The sequence below is a fragment of the Oncorhynchus tshawytscha genome, linkage group LG18 (assembly GCF_018296145.1).
Source record: "Oncorhynchus tshawytscha isolate Ot180627B linkage group LG18, Otsh_v2.0, whole genome shotgun sequence".
In the NCBI taxonomy this organism is placed as follows: Eukaryota; Metazoa; Chordata; class Actinopteri; order Salmoniformes; family Salmonidae; genus Oncorhynchus; species Oncorhynchus tshawytscha.
In genome coordinates, this window is record NC_056446.1 from 40,884,822 (window position 1) to 40,911,607 (window position 26,786).

General features: G+C 44.2%; 1 protein-coding gene across 1 annotated transcript in view; it reads left to right on the forward strand.

The window, feature by feature from the left end:
- Positions 1-26,786, forward strand: part of LOC112236672 (protein-tyrosine kinase 2-beta) — a 64,202-nt gene that overhangs the window by 28,734 nt on the left and 8,682 nt on the right. Inside the window, exons 17-25 of the mRNA XM_042301084.1 lie at positions 3,468-3,568; positions 4,658-4,773; positions 7,750-7,850; positions 8,054-8,143; positions 19,579-19,783; positions 19,894-20,002; positions 20,564-20,746; positions 24,567-24,716; positions 25,280-25,315. Of these exons, the coding sequence (XP_042157018.1) occupies positions 3,468-3,568; positions 4,658-4,773; positions 7,750-7,850; positions 8,054-8,143; positions 19,579-19,783; positions 19,894-20,002; positions 20,564-20,746; positions 24,567-24,716; positions 25,280-25,315 (1,091 nt within the window). The remainder of the gene's footprint in view (positions 1-3,467; positions 3,569-4,657; positions 4,774-7,749; positions 7,851-8,053; positions 8,144-19,578; positions 19,784-19,893; positions 20,003-20,563; positions 20,747-24,566; positions 24,717-25,279; positions 25,316-26,786) is intronic.

Genomic DNA, 26,786 nt, shown 5'->3' on the forward strand with positions numbered 1-26,786 from the left:
ATGGGACCCTGCTTGGCACCAGTGGTGTAATTTATTACATTTTTTGCAGACCTCAAAAGTGGTCTCCTGATGTGGTTTAAAAATAGTTTGACGCACCTGTGCGTCAATCTAAGTAACATAATTTTAAAAATCCCAATCAAAATCGTCTGAATTTAAAAAATAAATGTATGGTCTGCATCTCAATCCACTGCATCCTCCTATGTCGGCCTTCTGCATCTGGTGGAAGGTGGCAGAGCTACAACGGTGTTTGTCAGACCAGGAGACATCCTGAAAATCTTCTGTAGCATCCGAACAGTTTGGCCTACAAACTAATGTGGAAAGATGAGATTCTCACGAACACGTCTGTAGCATCCGAACAGTTTGGCTTACAAACTAATGTGGAAAGAGGAGATTCTCACGAACACGTCTGTAGCATCCGAACAGTTTGGCCTACAAACTAAAAGATGAGATGTGGAAAGTTTGGCCTACAAACTGATGTGGAGATTCTCACGAACACGTCTGTAGCATCCGAACAGTTTGGCCTACAAACTGATGTGGAAAGAGGAGATTCTCACGAACACGTCTGTAGCATCCGAACAGTTTGGCTTACAAACTAATGTGGAAAGAGGAGATTCTCACGAACACGTCTGTAGCATCCGAACAGTTTGGCTTACAAACTAATGTGGAAAGAGGAGATTCTCACGAACACGTCTGTAGCATCCGAACAGTTTGGCTTACAAACTAATGTGGAAAGAGGAGATTCTCACGAACAGGACGGTGTTCTCCGTTTTTCTCTACTCCCTCCACAAGTGTCACAGGACTAGTCTGAAGGTAACCACGGTAACTCATACAAATAAATGGAATTATATGGAGGTAGTTTTGTGCCAACAAAAATAAGGGGTTAAATATGTTTCCAAAAAACATAAAATATTTGTCCAAGATATAGGACAGAGACTTCAAAACCTTATTCCTTGACCGTCTTTTGTTGTCATTAATGAATGTGTTATTCAATGAGATTTTATAGGCTGTAGTAGTAAAGGCCAAATTCAATATTTTATCAAATATTTTGTTCATATTATGGGAATATTTGAGTATACCCACTTCTTTAGGTAATATGGGCATTTGTTTTAGGCAATATGGGAATTTGTTTTGGCAAAATTAAAATATATCCACTTCTTGGCACTCAGCATTAAGGATAGATTGGGGGTGTGGCCCTGCGATAGACTAGTGTCCTGTCCAGGGGGTGTCCTGTACATCAAGCTTTCTCACTACAGAAACAGGAGAAAGACTAGAGTCCTGTCCAGGGGGTATACTGGTACATCAATCTGTCTCACTACAGAAACAGGAGAAAGACTAGTGTCCTGTACATCAAGCTGTCTCACTACAGAAACAGGAAAAAGACTAGAGTCCTGTACATCAAGCTGTCTCACTACAGAAACAGGAAAAAGACTAGAGTCCTGTCCAGGGGGTATACTGGTACATCAATCTGTCTCACTACAGAAACAGGAGAAAGACTAGAGTCCTGTCCAGGGGGTGTCCTGTACATCAATCTGTCTCACTACAGAAACAGGAGAAAGACTAGAGTCCTGTCCAGGGGGTCTACTTGTAGGCAACATCAATCTGCTTCACGCTACACAAACAGGAGATAGGCTCCATCCTGGCTCACAGAACACAAGGCTTGCAACGCTACTAACTTTTTTTTTGTACACTTCATGATCACTTGAATAAGCATCAAGAGACCTGGTCTGTAGAGACAATACATAAGGGATAAACATCTCCGTTCTGTACATTACCTTGGAAATAATGGACAATGCACCGGGACGAGGCGGAGCCGAGTTTGCAGAGTTCATTTTTCCAACGTAATGTACAGAACTGAGATGTTTATCCCGCTTATACCACAAACAATACTAAAGCACACGTTTACCGGTATTGTCACGATGTTCGTAATAATGATGGTCGGAGCGTACTTTGTGTTTCACATACTTTTAATGAATAAAGTGAAACTTAAGTAAATACAAAACAAATAAAGAATAAACGAACCATGACGACAATGCAGTGCCAACAGGCAACTAAACATAAACAATATCCCATAACACACAGGTGGGAAAGATGCTACTTAAGTATGATCCCCAATTAGAGACAACGATAACCAGCTGCCTCTAATTGGGAATCATACAAATCACCAACATAGAAAATCAAACCTAGAACCCCACATAGAAATATAAACTAGAACAACCCCCCAGTCACGCCCTGACCTACTCTACCATAGAAAATACAGGCTTTCTATGGTCAGGACGTGACAGGTATAAATAATTGTTTGCTAGAGATATATTTATGGACCCAGTTGTTCATACTGTATGTTCCATAGCCATGCTCTCTGGCAATGTTCTTGTCCCTTGCTTGTTAGGAGGCCAACTAGCTAACACAGTCACGACATCTGCAGCCAGAATAACAGCAAAGTAGATGCATTTGCATTTGTTGAAGATCTTTTCTATTGTCGTTCATGTGGACTACATCCATAACAATGAGCTGATGATGCCAGATATTTGCCTGGCACAGCTAGGAAAGTTTTCCTTCTCGTCAGGACACTCAACACTGTTCATTACAAGGAGATTGCATAGCATATCAAACATTAGGCTAGAAGCCGAGCTAAATAGTTTGTTTCTAGCCAACCTGCCAATATGACATGCGAATAAATAAAAAAAATACTAGTTGCTGAAAATAGCCTGTGAAACTAGAAACATGTGGGAGGATTTGACATCTTTAGCAGCAAAGGGGAAATATATGTTCATCACTCACCTCATTAGGTCATCAATCAGATGCTCATCAAAAACAAATCAATGCTAGCTAAGCTTTTCCTCATTGGACCTGTGTTTACAATGTATCCTATTTCAGTTTGAGTGGTTGTTGGTTTATCTTTCTGTTACTTTGTAGAAAGTACAGTCTGCATGTGTAGGTGCATATTGCGTCATGATTGCTAGGTGTCCCGATATCTTTTCCCAACTGTCCCGATATCTTTTCCCAACTGTCCCGATATCTTTTCCCAACTATCCCGAAATCTTTTCCCAACTGTCCCAAAATCTTTTCCAAACTGTCCCGATATCTTTTCCCAACTGTCCCGATATCTGGTTTTAATGTACATTCTAGAATGCCCTTCTGACCAATCAGAAACAACGATGCTGTGGTATACATACTATTAGTATTATTATAATTTTTGTATCCAGTCGGATTAACACTCCAAACAGACTACCTGACCGCTCGGAGGTGTCCACATGGTCCCAAAGCACACCCTTGCCTTGTTTTGTACCACATTCCAATGATAAAACTGAAGGGGGGGGCAAGAATTCAATTTCAAAATGTGTGTGGGGGGTGGAACATGCCCCCCCCATACACTGTGAAACTTGCACCCCTGTGTATCCCTCTCCTAATGTAACCTTCATATCAAAATGTAAGGAAAAGTTGTATGGTTAAACCTGTCCATTCTCCAGTGATCATGAAGAACCTGAAACACCCCCACATCGTCAGTCTGATCGGTGTCATAGAGGAAGACCCAGTGTGGATTGTCATGGAGTTATACCAGTATGGAGAGGTGAGAACCACAGCCATACTATGTTGTTAGCCATGACACATGGGTGTGTTTGTAAATTCGCTCTGGCTATCTAATCCGATTTCTGAGTTTGCCAGATTGCAGAATAATTTATGAATTTACAAAAACGCTCAACACCCGTTGAATATGGCCGGTGTGAGTAAAAGTCGGCAAAAAAAGTGTAATTAAATTGTTGCCAACAGCACAGTTACAGTCACCAACGCTCTGGATAACATGAAAACAGCCTAACCAGCTCTGCTAGGGCGAGTAAAATGGTCAGAGTGAGGTGTTCTCTCATTTATGTCTGGAAGTAGCTAGCAAGCTAGCTAACTTTAGCCTGTTAGCTTGGGTGCCTGACTGCAATTGTGAGGTCAGAATGCTCAGATCAACCCTACTTCTCGGGCCAGAGCGTCCAGTGTGCCCTCTGAACGCTCCTAGAGCGAAAAGCTCTCTGAAACTCCAGTGTGAATTAACGAATGCATCCTATGTTGTTAGCCATGACGCTATGTTGTTAGCCATGACGTTATGTTGTTAGCCATGACGCTATGCTGTTAGCCATGACGTTATGTTGTTAGCCATGACGCTATGCTGTTAGCCATGACGCTATGCTGTTAGCCATGACGCTATGTTGTTAGCCATGACGCTATGCTGTTAGCCATGACGCTATGCTGTTAGCCATGACGCTATGTTGTTAGCCATGACGCTATGTTGTTAGCCATGACGTTATGTTGTTAGCCATGACGCTATGATTTTAGCCATGACGTTATGTTGTTAGCCATGACGCTATGCTGTTAGCCATGACGCTATGATTTTAGCCATGACGTTATGTTGTTAGCCATGACGCTATGATTTTAGCCATGACGCTATGATTTTAGCCATGATGTGTGAATCGTCATGGAGCTTTACCAGTGTGGCTAAGTGAGACAACAGTAGCCAAAATGAACTTGGAAACACAGATACACTTGACTTATAGCACAATTTCTCCTGTCAGACCTGGGATTCAAACCAGTGACTCTCCAGGCTCTTCTCTACCAGATTCTCCTGCCTGCTAGCTGGTAGCTGCCCTATCATTCTGTTCCATCTGTCTTCCAGCTGGGCAAATACCTAGAAGAGAACAAGCACAAGCTGACCAACATAACGCTCGTCCTCTTCAGCCTGCAGATCTGTAAAGCTCTGGTCTACCTGGAAGGAATCAACATGGTGCACAGGTAGGAGGAGGCTATACGGACACGCCTAGAGCAGAGTGGAGATAAACTGATTCAGTCATCCCAGCTAGCTAGTTCATGATTGTGGCTAGAAACTTCAACGAGAATTTGAAAGTTGTCTGTCGAAGTTGGGAGAATGTACAGAATCATTCCCTTTTTACTGGAGTCATTTTTATGTAGATGTTAAATGCCGTAGTTTGACATTTTCTGTGAAAATCACTACACCCTGGCCTAAATGTGCTTCACTATCTTCTCACCCTGTCCTTACTGGCCTGATATTAGCTTCACCTTCTAACTACTTCCCTCTCCCTGGCCTCCTTACTGGCCTGATATTAGCTTCACCTTCTAACTACTTCCCTCTCCATACTGGCCTGATATTAGCTTCACCTTCTAACTACTTCCCTCTCCATACTGGCCTGATATTAGCTTCACCTTCTAACTACTTCCCTCTCCTTACTGGCCTGATATTAGCTTCACCTTCTAACTTCTTCCCTCTCCTTACTGGCCTGATATTAGTGTCACCTAACTACTTCCCTCTCCTTACTGGCCTGATATTAGTGTCACCTAACTACTTCCCTCTCCTTACTGGCCTGATATTAGTGTCACCTAACTACTTCCCTCTCCTTACTGGCCTGATATTAGCGTCACCTTCTAACTTCTTCCCTCTCCATACTGCAGGACAGCAGTGCTCAGTATTAGTCGGCAAGCAGGAACAAAGGACACATTGTGTGCCACGTTGTTCTGTTACTGGTTTGCAGCACAAAGTCTCTCCATTCATCAGTAGGCATCATCCAGATGGTTACTACCAATATTACAAAGTTATTTCTTGTGTAGGCTGCTATCCTACTCAGAATATAATCAAGTGGGATGTATCAATTTGGCTACGTTAGTTAGCCCAGTGGGAAGTACCTTGACACAACGCTGTTGTACTGGTCATGCACACCGGCTTATCGTTGCGTTAGCTAATTGGCATGTCAAGGTGGCATCCAGAAGGTGACCAATACTTACAAGTCATTTCTCCCTCCCTCCATCACCCATCAAAATAAACATCCCTTTCTTTTAGTGAGTATTAACTAGCGCAATGATGCTGTTGTTGCCAGCTAGTCAGCATAAACAAGCTAGCTGGGAAGGGCTCATCACTGACGACTGACTGAACCGAATCATCTCTGCTTGACTCTCATACGTAATGAATTTGGGCACCAGGCGTGTCCGTATAGCTTTTCCCGCACAGGTAGGGCGGCCATCTTGACACCCATATTCCATGTCGGCCACCATATTTCTCTTCAGAAAACACTTCATCACACTCTTAGACATGTAATACATACACAGAGTGGACAAAACATTAAGAACACCTTCCTAATATTGAGTTGCACCAACCTACAAGGTGTCGAAAGCGTTCCACAGGGATGCTAGCCCCATGTTGACTCCAATGCTTCCCATAGTTGTGTCCAGTTGGCTGGATGTCCTTTGGGTGGTGGACCATTCTTGATACACACAGGAAACGAGTGGGATGTGCCTGGCCCCTTTCACAGGCATTTACTGTATATCTCTATATCTTACCCCTTCACCCTCTGAATGGCACACATACACAATCCATGTTTCAATTATCTTCGAGGCTTAAAAATCATTTAACCCGTCTCCTCCCTTTTCATCTACACTGATTGAAGTGGATTTAACAGGTGATGTCAACAAGGGATCATAGGTTTCACCTGGATTCACCTGGTCAGTCTATGTCATGGAAAGAGCAGGTGTTCCTAATGTTTTGTACACTCAGTGTCGATGTCCATGATGTAAAGTAGTATTGCTGCCCCATGTTGTTTATATTTAGTGAACCTTTATTTAACTAGGCAAGTCAATTAAGAACGTAATTCTTATTTACAATGACGGCCTATCAAGAGGCAAAAAGCCCTTCCTGTGGGGACGGGGGCTCGGATTGAAGGTGTGGGACAAAACACACATCAGGACAAGAGAGATACCACAGCACTACATAAAGAGAGACCTAAGACTACAACACAACATGGCAGCAACACATGATAACACAGCATGGTAGCAACACAACATGACAACACAGCATGACAACAACACATCATGGTAGCAACACAACATGGCAGCAACACATCATGGTAGCAACACATGATAACACAGCATGGTAGCAACACAACATGACAACACAGCATGACAACAACACATCATGGTAGCAACACAACATGACAACAACATCATGGTATCAACACATGATAACACAGCATGGTTCAACACAACATGATAACACAGCATGACAACAACACAGCATGGTAGCAACACAACGGTAGCAACATAGCATGACAACACATGGTAGCAACATAGCATGACAACACAACATGGTAGCAACACAACGGTAGCAACATAGCATGACAACACATGGTAGCAACACAGCATAACAACACAACATGGTAGCAACACAGCATGACAACACAGCATGACAACACATGGTAGCAACACAGCATGACAACACAACATGGTAGCAACACAGCATGACAACACAACATGGTAGCAACACAGCATGACAACACAACATGGTAGCAACACAGCATAACAACACAGCATGGTAGCAACAGAGCATGACAACACAACATGGTAGCAACACAGCATGACAACACAACATGGTAGCAACACAGCATGACAACACAACATGGTAGCAACACAGCATGACAACACAACATGGTAGCAACACAGCATGACAACACAACATGGTAGCAACACAGCATGACAACACAACATGGTAGCAACACAGCATGTTGTGTCCCCACAGAGACAAAGCACAGGTAGGACAGCCACGTTGACACCCATAATTCCTCTAACCCAGAGAACAGGGTCGTGTTCATTAGAGCACACCGTAGCAAAACATCTTACAACAGATGACGAAAACCTGTGTTCTTATTGGACAACTTCAGGTAGTACCTCCCTGTTTCAACTAACTTGTTTATTGTGTCCCAACAGGGACATAGCGGTGAGGAACGTGCTGGTGGCCACAGCAGACTGTGTTAGGCTGGGAGACTTTGGTCTGTCCAGATACATCGAGGAAGAAGAGTATTACAAGGGTATGGGGAGAATCTCAATGTCATTTCCTTGATTCCTCACGTCCTCTCACCACGCCTCATTTTTAAAACCCATTGGATGAGAAAGTCAGATGGGAGGGACTTCTGACCTGCTCATCCAATTGGGTTTTGAGAAGGAGGCGAGAGGATGCAAAATACATGTATATGTAAAACATTTCCACTGTCTTTCTGCGTCACTTCCACAGCCTCAGTTAGCCGATTACCTATAAAATGGATGGCTCCAGAATCCATTAACTTCAGACGCTTCACAACGGCTAGTGATGTCTGGATGTTTGGTAAGTCTGTTGACATGTTTTGGGGGATACTTTGCTCTTGCAGTATTTCTGTGTGTGTGCATGTGTATAACAGTATCTCTCTCTCTTTCGCTCTCTTCCCCCTCCATCTATCTTACTCTCTCGCTCTCTTTTACTCTCTCCATCTCTTACTCTCTCTCTCTTTCGCTCTCTTCCCCCTCCATCTATCTTACTCTCTCTCTCCATCTCTCTCCCTCTCTCTCTCCCCACTCCATCTCTCTTTTACTCTCTCCATCTCTCTTACTCCCCCTCTCTCTCTTCCCCTTCCACCTCTTTTACTCTCTCCTTCTCTCTCTTCCACCTCTTTTACCATCTCCCTCTCTTCTTCCCCCTCCATCTCTCTTTCTCTCTTCTCTCTTTTACTCTCTCCATCTCTCTTACTCCCCCTTCTCTCTCTTCCCCCTCCATCTCTCTTTCTCTCTTACTCTCTCTCTCCTCTCTCTCTTTCCCCCTCCATCTCATCTTTCTCTTTACTCTCTCTCATCTCTCTTACTCTTCCCCCTCCATCTCTCTTACTCTCTCTCTCCCTCTCTCTCTTCCCACTCATCTCTCTTTTACTCTCTCCATCTCTCTTACTCCCCCTTCTCTCACTATCTTCCCCCTCCATCTCTCTTTCTCTCTTTTACTCTCTCCATCTCTTTCTTTCTCTTACTCTCAATTTCTCTCTCTCTTTCTTTCACTAGTGATCGCTGAGCCTAGGGTCAGGATCTATCTCTGTTTTGTATCTCTGACAGAGTAGAGACAGAGTATTATATTTTGAAGCCAAATAGCAATTTAGTTTATTCTGTGTTAGTTTCATTTTCCCAGTTTGTCAAATAGGAGGTTTTCATTTCTGTAACAATTTGATTATTATCCAAACACACAGGGAAATTAGAGTTGTTTAGTGTTGTAAACAGCTGACATTGGGAACTCTTTTCAGGGTTCAGCTCTTGGGATTCCAGTGCCTTTGAATCTTAAGGATGTTTTGGGGCTTAATTTCAAATGGTGCCGAAATGTTAGTGTCCTTTTCTTTATATTTATAATTAGAAGGGAATTGTCCGAGTTCCGCTCTGCATGAATTATTTGGTTCTTTCTTTTGGATCTTTAGGAAAGTACTGCAGAATTCTGTATGTAGATTTTTTATTGAATTTTTCTCCCAATGCTTATAATTGTAATTGCAAGTTGGTCCCTAAACCTCACTTCCATATAGTACAATTGGTAAAATTACACTATTTAATATTTTTCACCAGATCTGGATGGGAATATTCTTTTTTTTTTGTTGAATTGTCTTTTAATGGAGTAAAATGCTTTTGCAGGCTTTTTTTATGTTAGTGCGTTCTCTACCAGATCCACCAGAGGCACTGATTATTAGTCCCAGGTAGTTGAACCATTGGACATGTTCAACCATGGTATTTCCTCATTTGAAGGAGTGTCTGCTACTCTGATTTCTAGCTTCTTTTTTTCTGGAAAATCACGACTTTGGTTTTCTGAAAGTCGATGTTGATTGTCCAGTTGATTCTGTATTCCTAAAGAATGTTTAAGTTGTTCCTATTAGACCTTGATCTGTTGGTGACAGTAGGAGGTCATCTGGGTAGACCTTTTTTTTCCCACCTTTATTTAACCAGGTAGGCTAGTTCTCATTTGTTCTCATTTGCAACTGCGACCTGGCCAAGATAAAGCGTAGCAATTCTACACATACAACAACACAGAGTTACACATGGAATAAACACAACATACAGTCAATAAAACAGTAGAACAAAAGAAAACAAAAAGTCTATATACAGTGAGTGTAAATGAGGTAAGATAAGGGAGTTAAGGCAATAAATAGGCCATGCTGGTGAAGTAATTACAATATAGCAATTAAACACTGGAATTGTAGATGTGCAGAAGATGAATATGCAAGTAGAGATACTGGGGTGCAAAGGAGCAAGATAAATAAATAAATACAGTATGGGGATGAGGTAGTTGGATGGGCTGTTTACAGATGGGCTATGTACAGGTGCAGTGATCTGTGAGCTGCTCTGACAGCTGGTTGCAGTTCGTTCCAGTCATTGGCAGCAGAGAACCGGAAGGAAGGACGACCATAGGAGGAATTGGCTTTGGGGGTGACCAGTGAGATATGCCTGCTGGAGCGTGTGCTACGAGTGGGTGCTGCTATGGTGACCAGTGAGCTGAGATAAGGCGGGGCTTTACCTAGCAGAGACTTGTAGATAACCTGTAGCCAGTGGGTTTGGCAACGAGTATGAAGCGAGGGCCAGCCAACGAGAGCGTACAGGTCACAATGGTGGGTAGTGTATGGGGCTTTGGTGACAAAACGGATGGCGCTGTGATAGACTGCATCCAGTTTGTTGAGTAGCGTGTTGGAGGCTATTTTATAGATTCTATCGCCGAAGTCGAGGATCGGTAGGATGGTCAGTTTTACGAGGGTATGTTTGGCAGCATGAGTGAAGGATGCTTTGTTGCGATATAGGAAGCCGATTCTAGATTTAATTTTGGATTGGAGATGCTTAATGTGAGTCTAGAAGGAGAGTATACAGTCTAACCAGACACCTAGGTATTTGTAGTTGTCCATGTATTCTAAGTCAGAGCCGTCCAGAGTAGTGATGCTGGACGGGCGTGCAGGTGCGGGCAGTGATCGGTTGAATAACGACATTGATGAATACGCTGATTCGGTGTGCGAGTTCATTAGAACGTGCGTTGAAGATGTCGTTCCCATAGCAAAGATTAAAACATTCCCTAACCAGAAACCGTGGATTGATGGCAGCATTCGCATGAAACTGAAAGCGCGAACCACTGCTTTTAATCAGGGCAAGGTGACTGGTAACATGACTGAATACAAACAGTGCAGCTATTCCCTCCGCAAGGCTATCAAACAAGCTAAGCAACAGTATAGAGACAAAGTAGAATCTCAATTCAACGGCTCAGACACAAGAGGTATGTGGCAGGGTCTACAGTCAATCACGGACTACAAGAAGAAAACCAGCCCAGTCACGGACCAGGATGTCTTGCTACCAGGCAGACTAAATAACTTTTTTGCCCGCTTTGAGGAGAATACAGTGCCACTGACACGGCCTGCAACGAAAACATGCAGACTCTCCTTCACTGCAGCCGAGGTGAGTAAAACATTTAAACGTGTTAACCCTCGCAAGGCTGCAGGCCCAGACAGCATCCCAGCCGCGCCCTCAGAGCATGCGCAGACCAGCTGGCCGGTGTGTTCACGGACATATTCAATCAATCCCTATACCAGTCTGCTGTTCCCACATGCTTCAAGAGGGCCACCATTGTTCCTGTTCCCAAGAAAGCTAAGGTAACTGAGCTAAACGACTACCGCCCCGTAGCACTCACTTCCGTCATCATGAAGTGCTTTGAGAGACTAGTCAAGGACCATATCACCTCCACCCTACCTGACACCCTAGACCCACTCCAATTTGCTTACCGCCCAAATAGGTCCACAGACGATGCAATCTCAACCACACTGCACACTGCCCTAACCCATCTGGACAAGAGGAATACCTATGTGAGAATGCTGTTCATCGACTACAGCTCGGCATTCAACACCATAGTACCCTCCAAGCTCGTCATCAAGCTCGAGACCCTGGGTCTCGACCCCGCCCTGTGCAACTGGGTACTGGACTTCCTGACGGGCCGCCCCCAGGTGGTGAGGGTAGGCAACAACATCTCCACCCCGCTGATCCTCAACACTGGGGCCCCACAAGGGTGCGTTCTGAGCCCTCTCCTGTACTCCCTGTTCACCCACGACTGCGTGGCCACGCACGCCTCCAACTCAATCATCAAGTTTGCGGACGACACAACAGTGGTAGGCTTGATTACCAACAACGACGAGACGGCCTACAGGGAGGAGGTGAGGGCCCTCGGAGTGTGGTGTCAGGAAAATAACCTCACACTCAACGTCAACAAAACTAAGGAGATGATTGTGGACTTCAGGAAACAGCAGAGGGAACACCCCCTATCCACATCGATGGAACAGTAGTGGAGAGGGTAGTAAGTTTTAAGTTCCTCGGCATACACATCACAGACAAACTGAATTGGTCCACTCACACAGACAGCATCGTGAAGAAGGCGCAGCAGCGCCTCTTCAACCTCAGGAGGCTGAAGAAATTTGGCTTGTCACCAAAAGCACTCACAAACTTCTACAGATGCAAAATCGAGAGCATCCTGTAGGGCTGTATCACCGCCTGGTACGGCAACTGCTCCGCCCACAACCGTAAGGCTCTCCAGAGGGTAGTGAGGTCTGCACAACGCATCACCGGGGGCAAACTACCTGCCCTCCAGGACACCTACACCACCCGATGTTACAGGAAGGCCATAAAGAACATCAAGGGCAACAACCACCCGAGCCACTGCCTGTTCACCCCGCTATCATCCAGAAGGCGAGGTCAGTACAGGTGCATCAAAGCAGGGACCGAGAGACTGAAAAACAGCTTCTATCTCAAGGCCATCAGACTGTTAAACAGCCACCACTAACATTGAGTGGCTGCTGCCAACAAACTGACTCAACTCCAGCCACTTTAATAATGGGAATTGATGGGAAATGATGTAAAATATATCACTAGCCACTTTAAACAATGCTACCTAATATAATGTTTACATACCCTACATTATTCATCTCATATGCATACGTATATACTGTACTCTATATCATCTACTGCATCCTTATGTAATACATGTATCACTAGCCACTTTAACTATGCCACTTTGTTTACATACTCATCTCATATGTATATACTGTACTCGATACCATCTACTGTATCTTGCCTATGCTGCTCTGTACCATCACTCATTCATATATCTTTATATACATATTCTTTATCCCCTTACACTGTGTATAAGACAGTAGTTTTTTTTGGAATTGTTAGTTAGATTACTTGTTCGTTATTACTGCATTGTCGGAACTAGAAGCACAAGCATTTCGCTACACTCGCATTAACATCTGCTAACCATGTGTATGTGACAAATAAAATTTGATTTGATTTGAATAGTACGGTATTTCCTCTGACACATTGGTGTGGCTGGCTTCCGGGTTAAGCGGGCATTGTGTCTAGAAGCAGTGCGGGTCGTGTTTTTGGAGGACTCATGGTGTCACGACTTCTGCCGAAGTCGTTGCCTCTCCTTGTTCGGGCGGTGCTCGGCGGTCGACGTCTTGTCTTCCTACACACCTGTTTTCAATCCAATTCATTACCTGTTGTGTATTTAACCCTCTGTTTCCCCTCATGTCGTTGTCAGAGATTGTTTGTCAGTGTTGTGTTTATTGTATAGGTGCGCGACGGGTCTTCGTACCCATGTTTGTTTATATTCTGTTCTTATTTAGTGTTATGGAGCATGTTACGTGGACATTCATTAAAATACTACATTTTACACTCCGTTTGACTCTCCTGCGCCTGACTTCCCTGCCACCTATACACACAACTCTGACACATGGCTCTCGACCTTCCTCTGTTTTCCATCTCGAACATTCCATTTCTCCCGGGAACTGGTTTCCATCCATGGAGTCTTCAATTTCTTTCAGAGTGTTCTCAAAATCCGCTGACGGAGGGCATCATGTCCCTCTCTCTCTGCTGCAGCTCCAGCTTCACTACACACAGCTACTCTTGGAGGGCATCATGTCCCTCTCTCTCTGCTGCAGCTCTACCTTCACTACACACAGCTACTCTTGGAGGGCATCATGTCCCTCTCTCTCTGCTGCAGCTCTACCTTCACTACACACAGCTACTCTTGGAGGGCATCATGTCCCTCTCTCTCTCTGCTGCAGCTCCACCTTCACTACACACAGCTACTCTTGGAGGGCATCATGTCCCTCTCTCTCTGCTGCAGCTCCACCTTCACTACACACAGCTACTCTTGGAGGGCATCATGTCCCTCTCTCTCTGCTGCAGCTCCACCTTCACTACACACAGCTACTCTTGGAGGGCATCATGTCCCTCTCTCTCTGCTGCAGCTCCACCTTCACTACACACAGCTACTCTTGGAGGGCATCATGTCCCTCTCTCTCTGCTGCAGCTCCACCTTCACTACACACAGCTACTCTTGGAGGGCATCATGACCCTCTCTCTCTGCTGCAGCTCCACCTTCACTACACACAGCTACTCTTGGAGGGCATCATGTCCCTCTCTCTCTCTGCTGCAGCTCCACCTTCACTACACACAGCTACTCTTGGAGGGCATCATGTCCCTCTCTCTCTGCTGCAGCTCCACCTTCACTACACACAGCTACTCTTGGAGGGCATCATGTCCCTCTCTCTCTGCTGCAGCTCCACCTTCACTACACACAGCTACTCTTGGAGGGCATCATGTCCCTCTCTCTCTGCTGCAGCTCCACCTTCACTACACACAGCTACTCTTGGAGGGCATCATGACCCTCTTCTCTGCTGCAGCTCCACCTTCACTACACACAGCTACTCTTGGAGGGCATCATGTCCCTCTGCTGCAGCTCCACCTTCACTACACACAGCTACTCTTGGAGGGCATCATGTCCCTCTCTCTGCTGCAGCTCCACCTTCACTACACACAGCTACTCTTGGAGGACATCATGTCCTCTCTCTCTGCTGCAGCTCCACAGTCTACACACAGCTACTCTTGGAGGGCATCATGACCCTCTCTCTCTGCTGCAGCTCCACCTTCACTACACACAGCTACTCTTGGAGGGCATCATGACCCTCTCTCTCTGCTGCAGCTCCACCTTCACTACACACAGCTACTCTTGGAGGGCATCATGTCCCTCTCTCTCTGCTGCAGCTCCACCTTCACTACACACAGCTACTCTTGGAGGACATCATGTCCCTCTCTCTCTGCTGCAGCTCCACCTTCACTACACACAGCTACTCTTGGAGGGCATCATGTCCCTCTCTCTCTGCTGCAGCTCCAGCTCCACTACACACAGCTACTCTTGGAGGCATCATGTCCCTCTCTCTCTGCTGCAGCTCCACCTTCACTACACACAGCTACTCTTGGAGGGCATCATGTCCCTCTCTCTCTGCTGCAGCTCCACCTTCACTACACACAGCTACTCTTGGAGGGCATCATGTCCCTCTCTCTCTGCTGCAGCTCCACCTTCACTACACACAGCTACTCTTGGAGGGCATCATGTCCCTCTCTCTCTGCTGCAGCTCCACCTTCACTACACACAGCTACTCTTGGAGGGCATCATGTCCCTCTCTCTCTGCTGCAGCTCCACCTTCACTACACACAGCTACTCTTGGAGGGCATCATGTCCCTCTCTCTGCTGCAGCTCCACCTTCACTACACACAGCTACTCTTGGAGGGCATCATGTCCCTCTCTCTCTGCTGCAGCTCCACCTTCACTACACACAGCTACTCTTGGAGGGCATCATGTCCCTCTCTCTCTGCTGCAGCTCCACCTTCACTACACACAGCTACTCTTGGAGGGCATCATGTCCCTCTCTCTCTGCTGCAGCTCCAGCTCCACTACACACAGCTACTCTTGGAGGGCATCATGTCCCTCTCTCTCTGCTGCAGCTCCACCTTCACTACACACAGCTACTCTTGGAGGGCATCATGTCCCTCTCTCTGCTGCAGCTCCACCTTCACTACACACAGCTACTCTTGGAGGGCATCATGTCCCTCTCTCTCTGCTGCAGCTCCACCTTCACTACACACAGCTACTCTTGGAGGGCATCATGTCCCTCTCTCTCTGCTGCAGCTCCACCTTCACTACACACAGCTACTCTTGGAGGGCATCATGTCCCTCTCTCTCTGCTGCAGCTCCAGCTCCACTACACACAGCTACTCTTGGAGGGCATCATGTCCCTCTCTCTCTGCTGCAGCTCCACCTTCACTACACACAGCTACTCTTGGAGGGCATCATGTCCCTCTCTCTCTGCTGCAGCTCCACCTTCACTACACACAGCTACTCTTGGAGGACATCATTGGACTGTGGCTTCTGTTCAGTGTTCTGTCTTAACTTATGTCTTGACTGTTCTATTTGAAGCACAACGTTGCTCCTGGAAATGCCTCAACTCTTCCATCATCGTCTGGACAGTGTCACATTGTAATGCCTCAACTCTTCCATCATCGTCTGGACAGTGTCACATTGTAATGCCTCAACTCTTCCATCATCGTCTGGACAGTGTCACATTGTAATGCCTCAAGTCTTCCATCAGCGTCTGGACAGTGTCACATTGTAATGCCTCAACTCTTCCATCATCGTCTGGACAGTGTCACATTGTAATGCCTCAAGTCTTCCATCATCGTCTGGACAGTGTCACATTGTAATGCCTCAAGTCTTCCATCATCGTCTGGACAGTGTCACATTGTAATGCCTCAACTCTTCCATCAGCGTCTGGACAGTGTCACATTGTAATGCCTCAACTCTTCCATCAGCGTCTGGACAGTGTCACATTGTAATGCCTCAACTCTTCCATCATCGTCTGGACAGTGTCACATTGTAATGCCTCAACTCTTCCATCATCGTCTGGACAGTGTCACATTGTAATGCCTCAACTCTTCCATCATCGTCTGGACAGTGTCACATTGTAATGCCTCAAGTCTTCCATCATCGTCTGGACAGTGTCACATTGTAATGCCTCAAGTCTTCCATCAGCGTCTGGACAGTGTCACATTGTAATGCCTCAAGTCTTCCATCAGCGTCTGGACATTGTAATGCCTCAACTCTTCCATCAGCGTCTGGACAGTGTCACATTGTAATGCCTCAACTCTTCCATCATCGTCTGGACAGTGTCACATTGTAATGCCTCAAGTCTTCCATCAGCGTCTGGACAGTGTCACATTGTAATGCCTCAAGTCTTCCATCAGCGTCTGGACATTGTAATGCCTCAACTCTTCCATCAGCGTCTGGACAGTGTCACATTGTAATGCCTCAACTCTTCCATCATCGTCTGGACAGTGTCACATTGTAATGCCTCAAGTCTTCCATCATCGTCTGGACAGTGTCACATTGTAATGCCTCAACTCTTCCATCATCGTCTGGACAGTGTCACATTGTAATGCCTCAACTCTTCCATCATCGTCTGGACAGTGTCACATTGTAATGCCTCAACTCTTCCATCATCGTCTGGACAGTGTCACATTGTAATGCCTCAACTCTTCCATCATCGTCTGGACAGTGTCACATTGTAATGCCTCAAGTCTTCCATCATCGTCTGGACAGTGTCACATTGTAATGCCTCAACTCTTCCATCATCGTCTGGACAGTGTCACATTGTAATGCCTCAACTCTTCCATCAGCGTCTGGACAGTGTCACATTGTAATGCCTCAACTCTTCCATCAGCGTCTGGACAGTGTCACATTGTAATGCCTCAACTCTTCCATCAGCGTCTGGACAGTGTCACATTGTAATGCCTCAACTCTTCCATCAGCGTCTGGACAGTGTCACATTGTAATGCCTCAACTCTTCCATCATCGTCTGGACAGTGTCACATTGTAATGCCTCAACTCTTCCATCATCGTCTGGACAGTGTCACATTGTAATGCCTCAAGTCTTCCATCAGCGTCTGGACATTGTAATGCCTCAACTCTTCCATCAGCGTCTGGACAGTGTCACATTGTAATGCCTCAACTCTTCCATCATCGTCTGGACAGTGTCACATTGTAATGCCTCAAGTCTTCCATCAGCGTCTGGACAGTGTCACATTGTAATGCCTGTAATGCTGCTACAGCTGAAGGAGGGAGTGATGTAATTCTGTCATCTCCACTTCACCTAGGGAGAGCTGCTACAGCTGAAGGAGGGAGTGATGTAATTCTGTCATCTCCACTTCACCCAGGGAGAGCTGCTACAGCTGAAGGAGGGAGTGATGTAATTCTGTCATCTCCACTTCACCCAGGGAGAGCTGCTACAGCTGAAGGAGGGAGTGATGTAATTCTGTCATCTCCACTTCACCTAGGGAGAGCTGCTACAGCTGAAGGAGGGAGTGATGTAATTCTGTCATCTCCACTTCACCCAGGGAGAGCTGCTACAGCTGAAGGAGGGAGTGATGTAATTCTGTCATCTCCACTTCACCCAGGGAGAGCTGCTACAGCTGAAGGAGGGAGTGATGTACTGTCATCTCCACTTCACCTAGGGAGAGCTGCTACAGCTGAAGGAGGGAGTGATGTATTTTTAAGCCCAGATTCCGGGAGTTTCAGACATTGTTATTATATTATTGTTAACGTAGATCATGTCGGTTTTTAGTTCATCATCCACTAAAGGTCTAGACTGGCCTCAGAGTCTTGGTCTTGTTTCCAGACATAAGATGTTTGTTTAATCTAGAAGATAAAAGAAACGCACTCCTATTTAGGTGAGGTGCTGGCTAGCGGTAGCGGTGCTGGCTAGCGGTAGCGGTGCTGGCTAGCGGTAGCGGTGCTGGCTAGCGGTAGCGGTGCTGGCTAGCGGTAGCGGTGCTGGCTAGCGGTAGCGGTGCTGGCTAGCGGGTGGAGAAAACTTGAAAATAAAAGAGAGCCGCACACTCTAGGAGCTCAGATGCAAAAAAAAAATGTTTTGATGGGGCGTTAAAATTTTAGAGTTCCTAGAGTGTGCGGCTCTCTTTTATTCACAAGTTGTTTGTTTACCTTGCGTAGGACTGCATGCCAAGCATTTGGACGTTCAGTAAAAAGAGAAGATCCACCTTGATTTTCTTTGTCTTTTTGTTGCATAAAATCTGCTGTTAGGGTCTCTGGGTCCTCTTTTATTAAAACCTTTGCTTTACTGGTAATACCTTTTGCATATTGGATTGCAAGGTTGCTGAGCTTGGAGAGTTGTAAATGTATCCCATCGTAGTTGATTACAGCTGGATGCAGAAGATATAACAGCTGACTGTAGCTAGGTGTTTTTAAAATGTAAACAAAGCTTACCTTTCTTGTTTTCCTGTCTGAAATGTTTTACCTTGCTTGTGTAAGTTTAGATAGTTGTTTTCCTGTCTGAAATGTTTTACCTTGCTTGTGTAAGTTTAGATACTTGTTTTCCTGTCTGAAATGTTTTACCTTGCTTGTGTAAGTTTAGATACTTGTTTTCCTGTCTGAAATGTTTTACCTTGCTTGTGTAAGTTTAGATAGTTGTTTTCCTGTCTGAAATGTTTTACCTTGCTTGTGTAAGTTTAGATACTTGTTTTCCAGTCCCTTTTGTGATTTTTGATTGTCGTTTTAGTTATTTGATCACTAGGTTTATTATTATTTTTTGTTGCTAACAGCAGGTAGCTAGAAACTGTCTTAGCAACTCCCTAGCAACGTGGTAAACAACTGTTAGCTTGTTAGCTATCCAGTTGAGTTATCAGGATAACAGTTGTTTTCTGATGTATTCTCTTCTTCTGAAGTTATATTCTTAGTCCTACTTCCTTTATCTTTCACTCACTTATTTTTCTCCAATGGACTCTTCCTCTAAATCATTTGAAATATGATATAAAATACTAGATATTAGGAGCTCATCATTTTACCAGCTGCTCTCTCTCTCTCTCCCTCCCTCTCCATAGCGGTGTGTATGTGGGAGATCCTGAGTCGAGGGCAGCAGCCTTTCTTCTGGTTGGAGAACCGTGACGTCATCATCCAGCTGGAGCAAGGCATCCGACTACCCAAACCTGACGACTGCCCTCCTGCCCTCTACTCCCTCATGACACGCTGCTGGTCCTACAACCCCCGCGAGAGACCCTCTTTCACAGAGCTGGTCATTAAGATCAGGTACTGACTGCCATTGGCCTGGCTTGGCTATGTTCTGAAATCTGATTTGAATATGGTCGTGGTTGTTAAACCACAAACAACTTGCCAATATGAACTTTTTCTTTTCACAGTGACGTCCATCAGATGGAGAAGGAGCAGGAGGCAGAGCGAGAGAGGGACAGAAAACGCCCCATCAAGTTCTTTGACACCAAGTTCAAATTCAATGAGCCCCCTCCTAAGGTAGTATCCTATCTTCTTGATGACACACACACACACACACACTCAGTCTTATACAGTTAGCCTTGTGGGGACACAATTCAGTCCCATTCAAAATCCTATTTTCACTAACCCCTAACCTTAACCAAAAACCTAACCTTCACCTTAATCCTAATCCGAGCTCTTAACCCTAAAACTAAACCTAGCTCCTAACCCTAGATCCTAACCCTTAACGTAATTCTAACCCTAACCCTAGCTCCTAACCCTTAACGTAATTCTAACCCTAACCCTAGCTCCTAACCCTAGCTCCTAACCCTTAATGTAATTCTATCCCTAACCCTAGCTCCTAACCGTAGATCCTAACCCTTAATGTAATTCTAATCCTAACACTAATTCTAACCTTAACCCTAAACCCCCTAGAAATAGCATTTGACCTCGTGGGGACTAATAAAATGTCCCCAGTTTTTAGTTTTTTTTGTTAAACACGTCCACACACACACACACCTTCAGCATCATTGTTTTTTGTCATGGCGTTGTTAGAATTAGCATATAAGTTACTCAATGTTTCTGTCCCTGTGTTTCTAGCCCTCCAGGATGAAAGCTGGGGGTCGTTTTGGTAACAATATTGGCATGCACGTTCAGCTGAATGAGGCCCTGTGTGCCAGCTCTCCAGACCTGGTCAGTCCCTGTGAATACACCACTGTTGTAGACTCTAGGAGCAACACAGTGGTCGTGCCCATGGTGTCTCCACGACGATGCAGCATGGGGGTGAGACTCTAGTTCTCTAGTTCTAGTCTACTTCATTCTAGACTCTAGTTCTCTAGTTCTAGTCTACTTCCCTCTAGACTCTAGTTATCTAGTTCTAGTCTACTTTCTTCTAGACTCTAGTTCTCTAGTTCTAGTCTACTTCCTTCTAGACTCTAGTTCTCTAGTTCTAGTCTACTTCCTTCTAGACTCTAGTTCTCTAGTTCTAGTCTACTTCATTACTAGTCTACTTCCTTCTAGACTCTAGTTCTCTAGTTCTAGTCTACTTCCTTCTAGACTCTAGTTCTCTAGTTCTAGTATACTTCCTTCTAGACTTTAGTTCTCTAGTTCTAGTCTACTTCCTTCTAGACTCTAGTTCTCTAGGTCTAGTCTACTTCCTTCTAGACTCTAGTTCTCTAGTTGTAGTCTACTTCCTTCCAGACTCTAGTTCTCTAGTTCTATTCTACTTCCTTCTAGACTCTAATTCTCTAGTTCCAGTCTACTTCCTTCTAGACTCTAGTTCTAGTCTACTTCCCTCTAGACTCTAGTTCTCTAGTTCTAGTCTACTTCCTTCTAGACTCTAGTTCTAGTCTACTTCCTTCTAGACTCTAGTTCTCTAGTTCTTTTCTACTTCCCTCTAGACTCTAGTTCTAGTCTACTTCCTTCTAGACTAGTTCTCTAGTTCTAGTCTACTTCCTTCTAGTTCTCTAGTTCTAGTCTACTTCCTTCTAGACTCGAGTTCTCTAGTTCTAGTCTACTTCCTTCTAGACTTTAGTTATCTAGTTCTAGTCTACTTTGTTCTAGACACTAGTTCTCTATTTCTAGTTTACTTCCTTCTAGACACTAGTTCTCTAGTTCTAGTCTACTTCATTCTATACTCTAGTTCTAGTCTACTTCCTTCTAGACTCTAGTTCTCTAGTTCTAGTCTACTTCCTTCTAGACTCTAGTTCTAGTATACTTCCTTCTAGACTTTAGTTCTCTAGTTCTAGTCTACTTCCTTCTAGACTCTAGTTCTCTAGGTCTAGTCTACTTCCTTCTAGACTCTAGTTCTCTAGTTCTAGTCTACTTCCTTCCAGACTCTAGTTCTCTAGTTCTATTCTACTTCCTTCTAGACTCTAGTTCTCTAGTTCCAGTCTACTTCCTTCTAGACTCTAGTTCTAGTCTACTTCCCTCTAGACTCTAGTTCTCTAGTTCTAGTCTACTTCCTTCTAGACTCTAGTTCTCTAGTTCTAGTCTACTTCCTTCTAGACTCTAGTTCTCTAGTTCTAGTCTACTTCCCTCTAGACTCTAGTTCTAGTCTACTTCCTTCTAGACTAGTTCTCTAGTTCTAGTCTACTTCCTTCTAGTTCTCTAGTTCTAGTCTACTTCCTTCTAGACTCTAGTTCTCTAGTTCTAGTCTACTTCCTTCTAGACTCTAGTTCTCTAGTTCTAGTCTACTTCCTTCTAGACTCTAGTTCTCTAGTTCTAGTCTACTTCATTCTATACTCTAGTTCTAGTCTACTTCCTTCTAGACTCTAGTTCTCTAGTTCTAGTCTACTTCCTTCTAGACTCTAGTTCTCTAGTTCTAGTCTACTTCCTTCCAGACTCTAGTTCTCTAGTTCTATTCTACTTCCTTCTAGACTCTAGTTCTCTAGTTCCAGTCTACTTCCTTCTAGACTCTAGTTCTAGTCTACTTCCCTCTAGACTCTAGTTCTCTAGTTCTAGTCTACTTCCTTCTAGACTCTAGTTCTCTAGTTCTAGTCTACTTCCTTCTAGACTCTAGTTCTCTAGTTCTAGTCTACTTCCCTCTAGACTCTAGTTCTAGTCTACTTCCTTCTAGACTAGTTCTCTAGTTCTAGTCTACTTCCTTCTAGTTCTCTAGTTCTAGTCTACTTCCTTCTAGACTTTAGTTATCTAGTTCTAGTCTACTTTGTTCTAGACACTAGTTCTCTAGTTCTAGTTTACTTCCTTCTAGACACTAGTTCTCTAGTTCTAGTCTACTTCCTTCTACACTTGAGTTCTCTAGTTCTAGTCTACTTCCTTCTAGACTTTAGTTCTCTAGTTCTAGTCTACTTCCTTCTAGACTCCAGTTCTCTAGTTCTAGTCTACTTCCCTCTAGACTCTAGTTATCTAGTTCTAGTCTACTTTGTTCTAGACACTAGTTCTCTAGTTCTAGTTTACTTCCTTCTAGACACTAGTTCTCTAGTTCTAGTCTACTTCCTTCTACACTCTAGTTCTCTACTTCTAGTCTACTTCCTTCTAGACTCTAGTTCTCTAGTTCTAGACTACTTCCTTCTAGACTCTAGTTATCTAGTTCTAGTCTACTTTCTTCTAGACTCTAGTTCTAGTCTACTTCCTTCTAGACACTAGTTCTCTAGTTCTAGTCTACTTCCTTCTAGACTCTAGTTCTCTAGTTCTAGTCTACTTCCTTCTAGACTCTAGTTCTCTAGTTCTAGTCTACTTCCTTCTAGACTCTAGTTCTCTAGTTCTAGTCTACTTCATTCTATACTCTAGTTCTAGTCTACTTCCTTCTAGACTCTAGTTCTCTAGTTCTAGTCTACTTCCTTCTAGACTCTAGTTCTCTAGTTCTAGTCTACTTCCTTCTAGACTCTAGTTCTCTAGTTCTAGTCTACTTCCTTCTAGACTCTAGTTCTCTAGTTCTAGTCTACTTCCTTCCAGACTCTAGTTCTCTAGTTCTATTCTACTTCCTTCTAGACTCTAGTTCTCTAGTTCCAGTCTACTTCCTTCTAGACTCTAGTTCTAGTCTACTTCCCTCTAGACTCTAGTTCTCTAGTTCTAGTCTACTTCCTTCTAGACTCTAGTTCTCTAGTTCTAGTCTACTTCCTTCTAGACTCTAGTTCTCTAGTTCTAGTCTACTTCCCTCTAGACTCTAGTTCTAGTCTACTTCCTTCTAGACTAGTTCTCTAGTTCTAGTCTACTTCCTTCTAGTTCTCTAGTTCTAGTCTACTTCCTTCTAGACTCGAGTTCTCTAGTTCTAGTCTACTTCCTTCTAGACTTTAGTTATCTAGTTCTAGTCTACTTTGTTCTAGACACTAGTTCTCTAGTTCTAGTTTACTTCCTTCTAGACACTAGTTCTCTAGTTCTAGTCTACTTCCTTCTACACTTGAGTTCTCTAGTTCTAGTCTACTTCCTTCTAGACTTTAGTTCTCTAGTTCTAGTCTACTTCCTTCTAGACTCCAGTTCTCTAGTTCTAGTCTACTTCCCTCTAGACTCTAGTTATCTAGTTCTAGTCTACTTTGTTCTAGACACTAGTTCTCTAGTTCTAGTTTACTTCCTTCTAGACACTAGTTCTCTAGTTCTAGTCTACTTCCTTCTACACTCTAGTTCTCTACTTCTAGTCTACTTCCTTCTAGACTCTAGTTCTCTAGTTCTAGACTACTTCCTTCTAGACTCTAGTTATCTAGTTCTAGTCTACTTTCTTCTAGACTCTAGTTCTAGTCTACTTCCTTCTAGACACTAGTTCTCTAGTTCTAGTCTACTTCCTTCTAGACACTAGTTATCTAGTTCTAGTCTACTTCCTTCTAGACACTAGTTATCTAGTTCTAGTCTACTTCCCTCTAGACTCTAGTTATCTAGTTCTAGTCTACTTCCTTCTAGACTCGGGTTACTCTATTTCCACCCTCAGCTGGGTTTAAAGTACCGTAAGCATCTGTTTTTCAGGGATACAGTATCTTCAACCTAGTTTCCGTTTAATTTACTCCTTCTACGTTCGGGCTCGATGACGATCCAGGTCATGTGTCCCATGCTTGTGTTAAATCCCTGTGTTACTGCTATAAGGCCAACAAGCAAGGCTACTGTATAACTAGCTCTTTACTATATGAATGTGTGTCTTCCCGTCCAATAGGAGGGTGAGTTCATTGTGGAGCCGTCCAGTAAGGAGGACGCCCAGCGTCTGTGGCAGATGGAGAGAGAGCGTATGCAGGAGATGATGAGACAACAGAAACAACAGATGATGGAGGACAACAAGTGGCTGACCAAGGAGGAGAGACTCCTGGTGGGGAATATTCCTTCAACCTTTACCCCCCCCTAGACCTAGCAACACGCCCTAGCGACCACCCTAGCAACAAGTGGCTGACCAAGGAGGAGAGACTCCTGGTGGGGAATATTCCTTCAACCTTTACCCCCTAGATCTAGCAACACGCCCTAGCGACCACCCTAGCAACAAGTGGCTGACCAAGGAGAGACTCCTGGTGGAGAATATAAATTCAACCTTTGCCCCCCTAGACCTAGCAACACACCCTAGCGACCACCCTAGCAACAAGTGGCTGACCAAGGAGAGACTCCTGGTGGGGAATACACCTTTGACCTTTACCCCCCTAGACCTAGCAAACCCGCCCTAACATCTAGCGCTCTGTACCCCCTGTCCGCCATAACTACCTTCGGTCTAACCTGTCAACCAACCCCCTTTCCACTTTAACCACCAGCCCCGTAACTCTCCCTCTCAGTGGGTCTGTGTTTAATATAACTGTCCCTCTGGGGACTATAAGGTCCGTGGCCAATCGAGGGTCCACGTCCATATAATGTCAAATGAACCTGAACCTACTTGTTCCTTTACAGGATCCCATGAGACAGGAGGATGCCACCAGCCCACTGGTAAGTGTTTGTGTAAAAGTTCATACATGAATATAACATGTTCTAAAGCTTTCTGCCTGCAGGCTTTAGGTAAAGTGTTACTGCAGCCGATGTTTTTCTGGTCTGTAATTTACTGGTCTGTCTGTTTGTTTACTGGTCTGTCTGTTCGTTTACTATTCTGTCTGTTCGTTTACTATTCGTCTGTTTGTTTACTATTCTGTCTGTTCGTTTACTATTCTGTCTGTTCGTTTACTCGTCTGTCTGTTCGTTTACTATTCTGTCTGTTCGTTTACTATTCTGTCTGTTCGTTTACTCTTCTGACTGTTCGTTTACTCGTCTGTCTGTTCGTTTACTCGTCTGTCTGTTCGTTTACTCGTCTGTCTGTTCGTTTACTATTCTGTCTGTTCGTTAACTATTCTGTCTGTTCGTTTACTATTCTGTCTGTTCGTTTACTATTCGTCTGTTTGTTTACTATTCTGTCTGTTTGTTTACTCATCTGTCTGTTTGTTTACTCGTCTGTCTGTTCGTTTACTATTCTGTCTGTTTGTTTATTCTCTGTCTGTTCGTTTACTATTCTGTCTGTTCGTTTACTATTCTGTCTGTTCGTTTACTCGTCTGTCTGTTCGTTTACTATTCTGTCTGTTTGTTTACTCGTCTGTCTGTTCGTTTACTATTCTGTCTGTTCGTTTACTATTCTGTCTGTTCGTTTACTATTCTGTCTGTTCGTTTACTATTCTGTCTGTTCGTTTACTATTCGTCTGTTTGTTTACTATTCTGTCTGTTTGTTTACTCATCTGTCTGTTTGTTTACTCGTCTGTCTGTTCGTTTACTATTCTGTCTGTTCGTTTACTATTCTGTCTGTTCGTTTACTCATCTGTCTGTTCGTTTACTCGTCTGTCTGCTCGTTTACTCGTCTGTCTGTTCGTTTACTCGTCTGTCTGTTCGTTTACTATTCTGTCTGTTCGTTTACTATTCTCTCTGTTCGTTTACTATTCTGTCTGTTCGTTTACTATTCTGTCTGTTCGTTTACTATTCTGTCTGTTCGTTTACTATTCTGTCTGTTCGTTTACTATTCTGTCTGTTTGTTTACTCGTCTGTCTGTTCGTTTACTATTCTGTCTGTTTGTTTACTATTCTGTCTGTTCGTTTACTATTCTGTCTGTTTGTTTACTCGTCTGTCTGTTCGTTTACTATTCTGTCTGTTCGTTTACTATTCTGTCTGTTCGTTTACTCATCTGTCTGTTCGTTTACTCGTCTGTCTGTTCGTTTACTCGTCTGTCTGTTCGTTTACTATTCTGTCTGTTCGTTTACTATTCGTCTGTTTGTTTACTATTCTGTCTGTTCGTTTACTATTCTGTCTGTTCGTTTACTCGTCTGTCTGTTCGTTTACTCGTCTGTCTGTTCGTTTACTATTCTGTCTGTTCGTTTACTATTCTGTCTGTTCGTTTACTCTTCTGACTGTTCGTTTACTCGTCTGTCTGTTCGTTTACTCG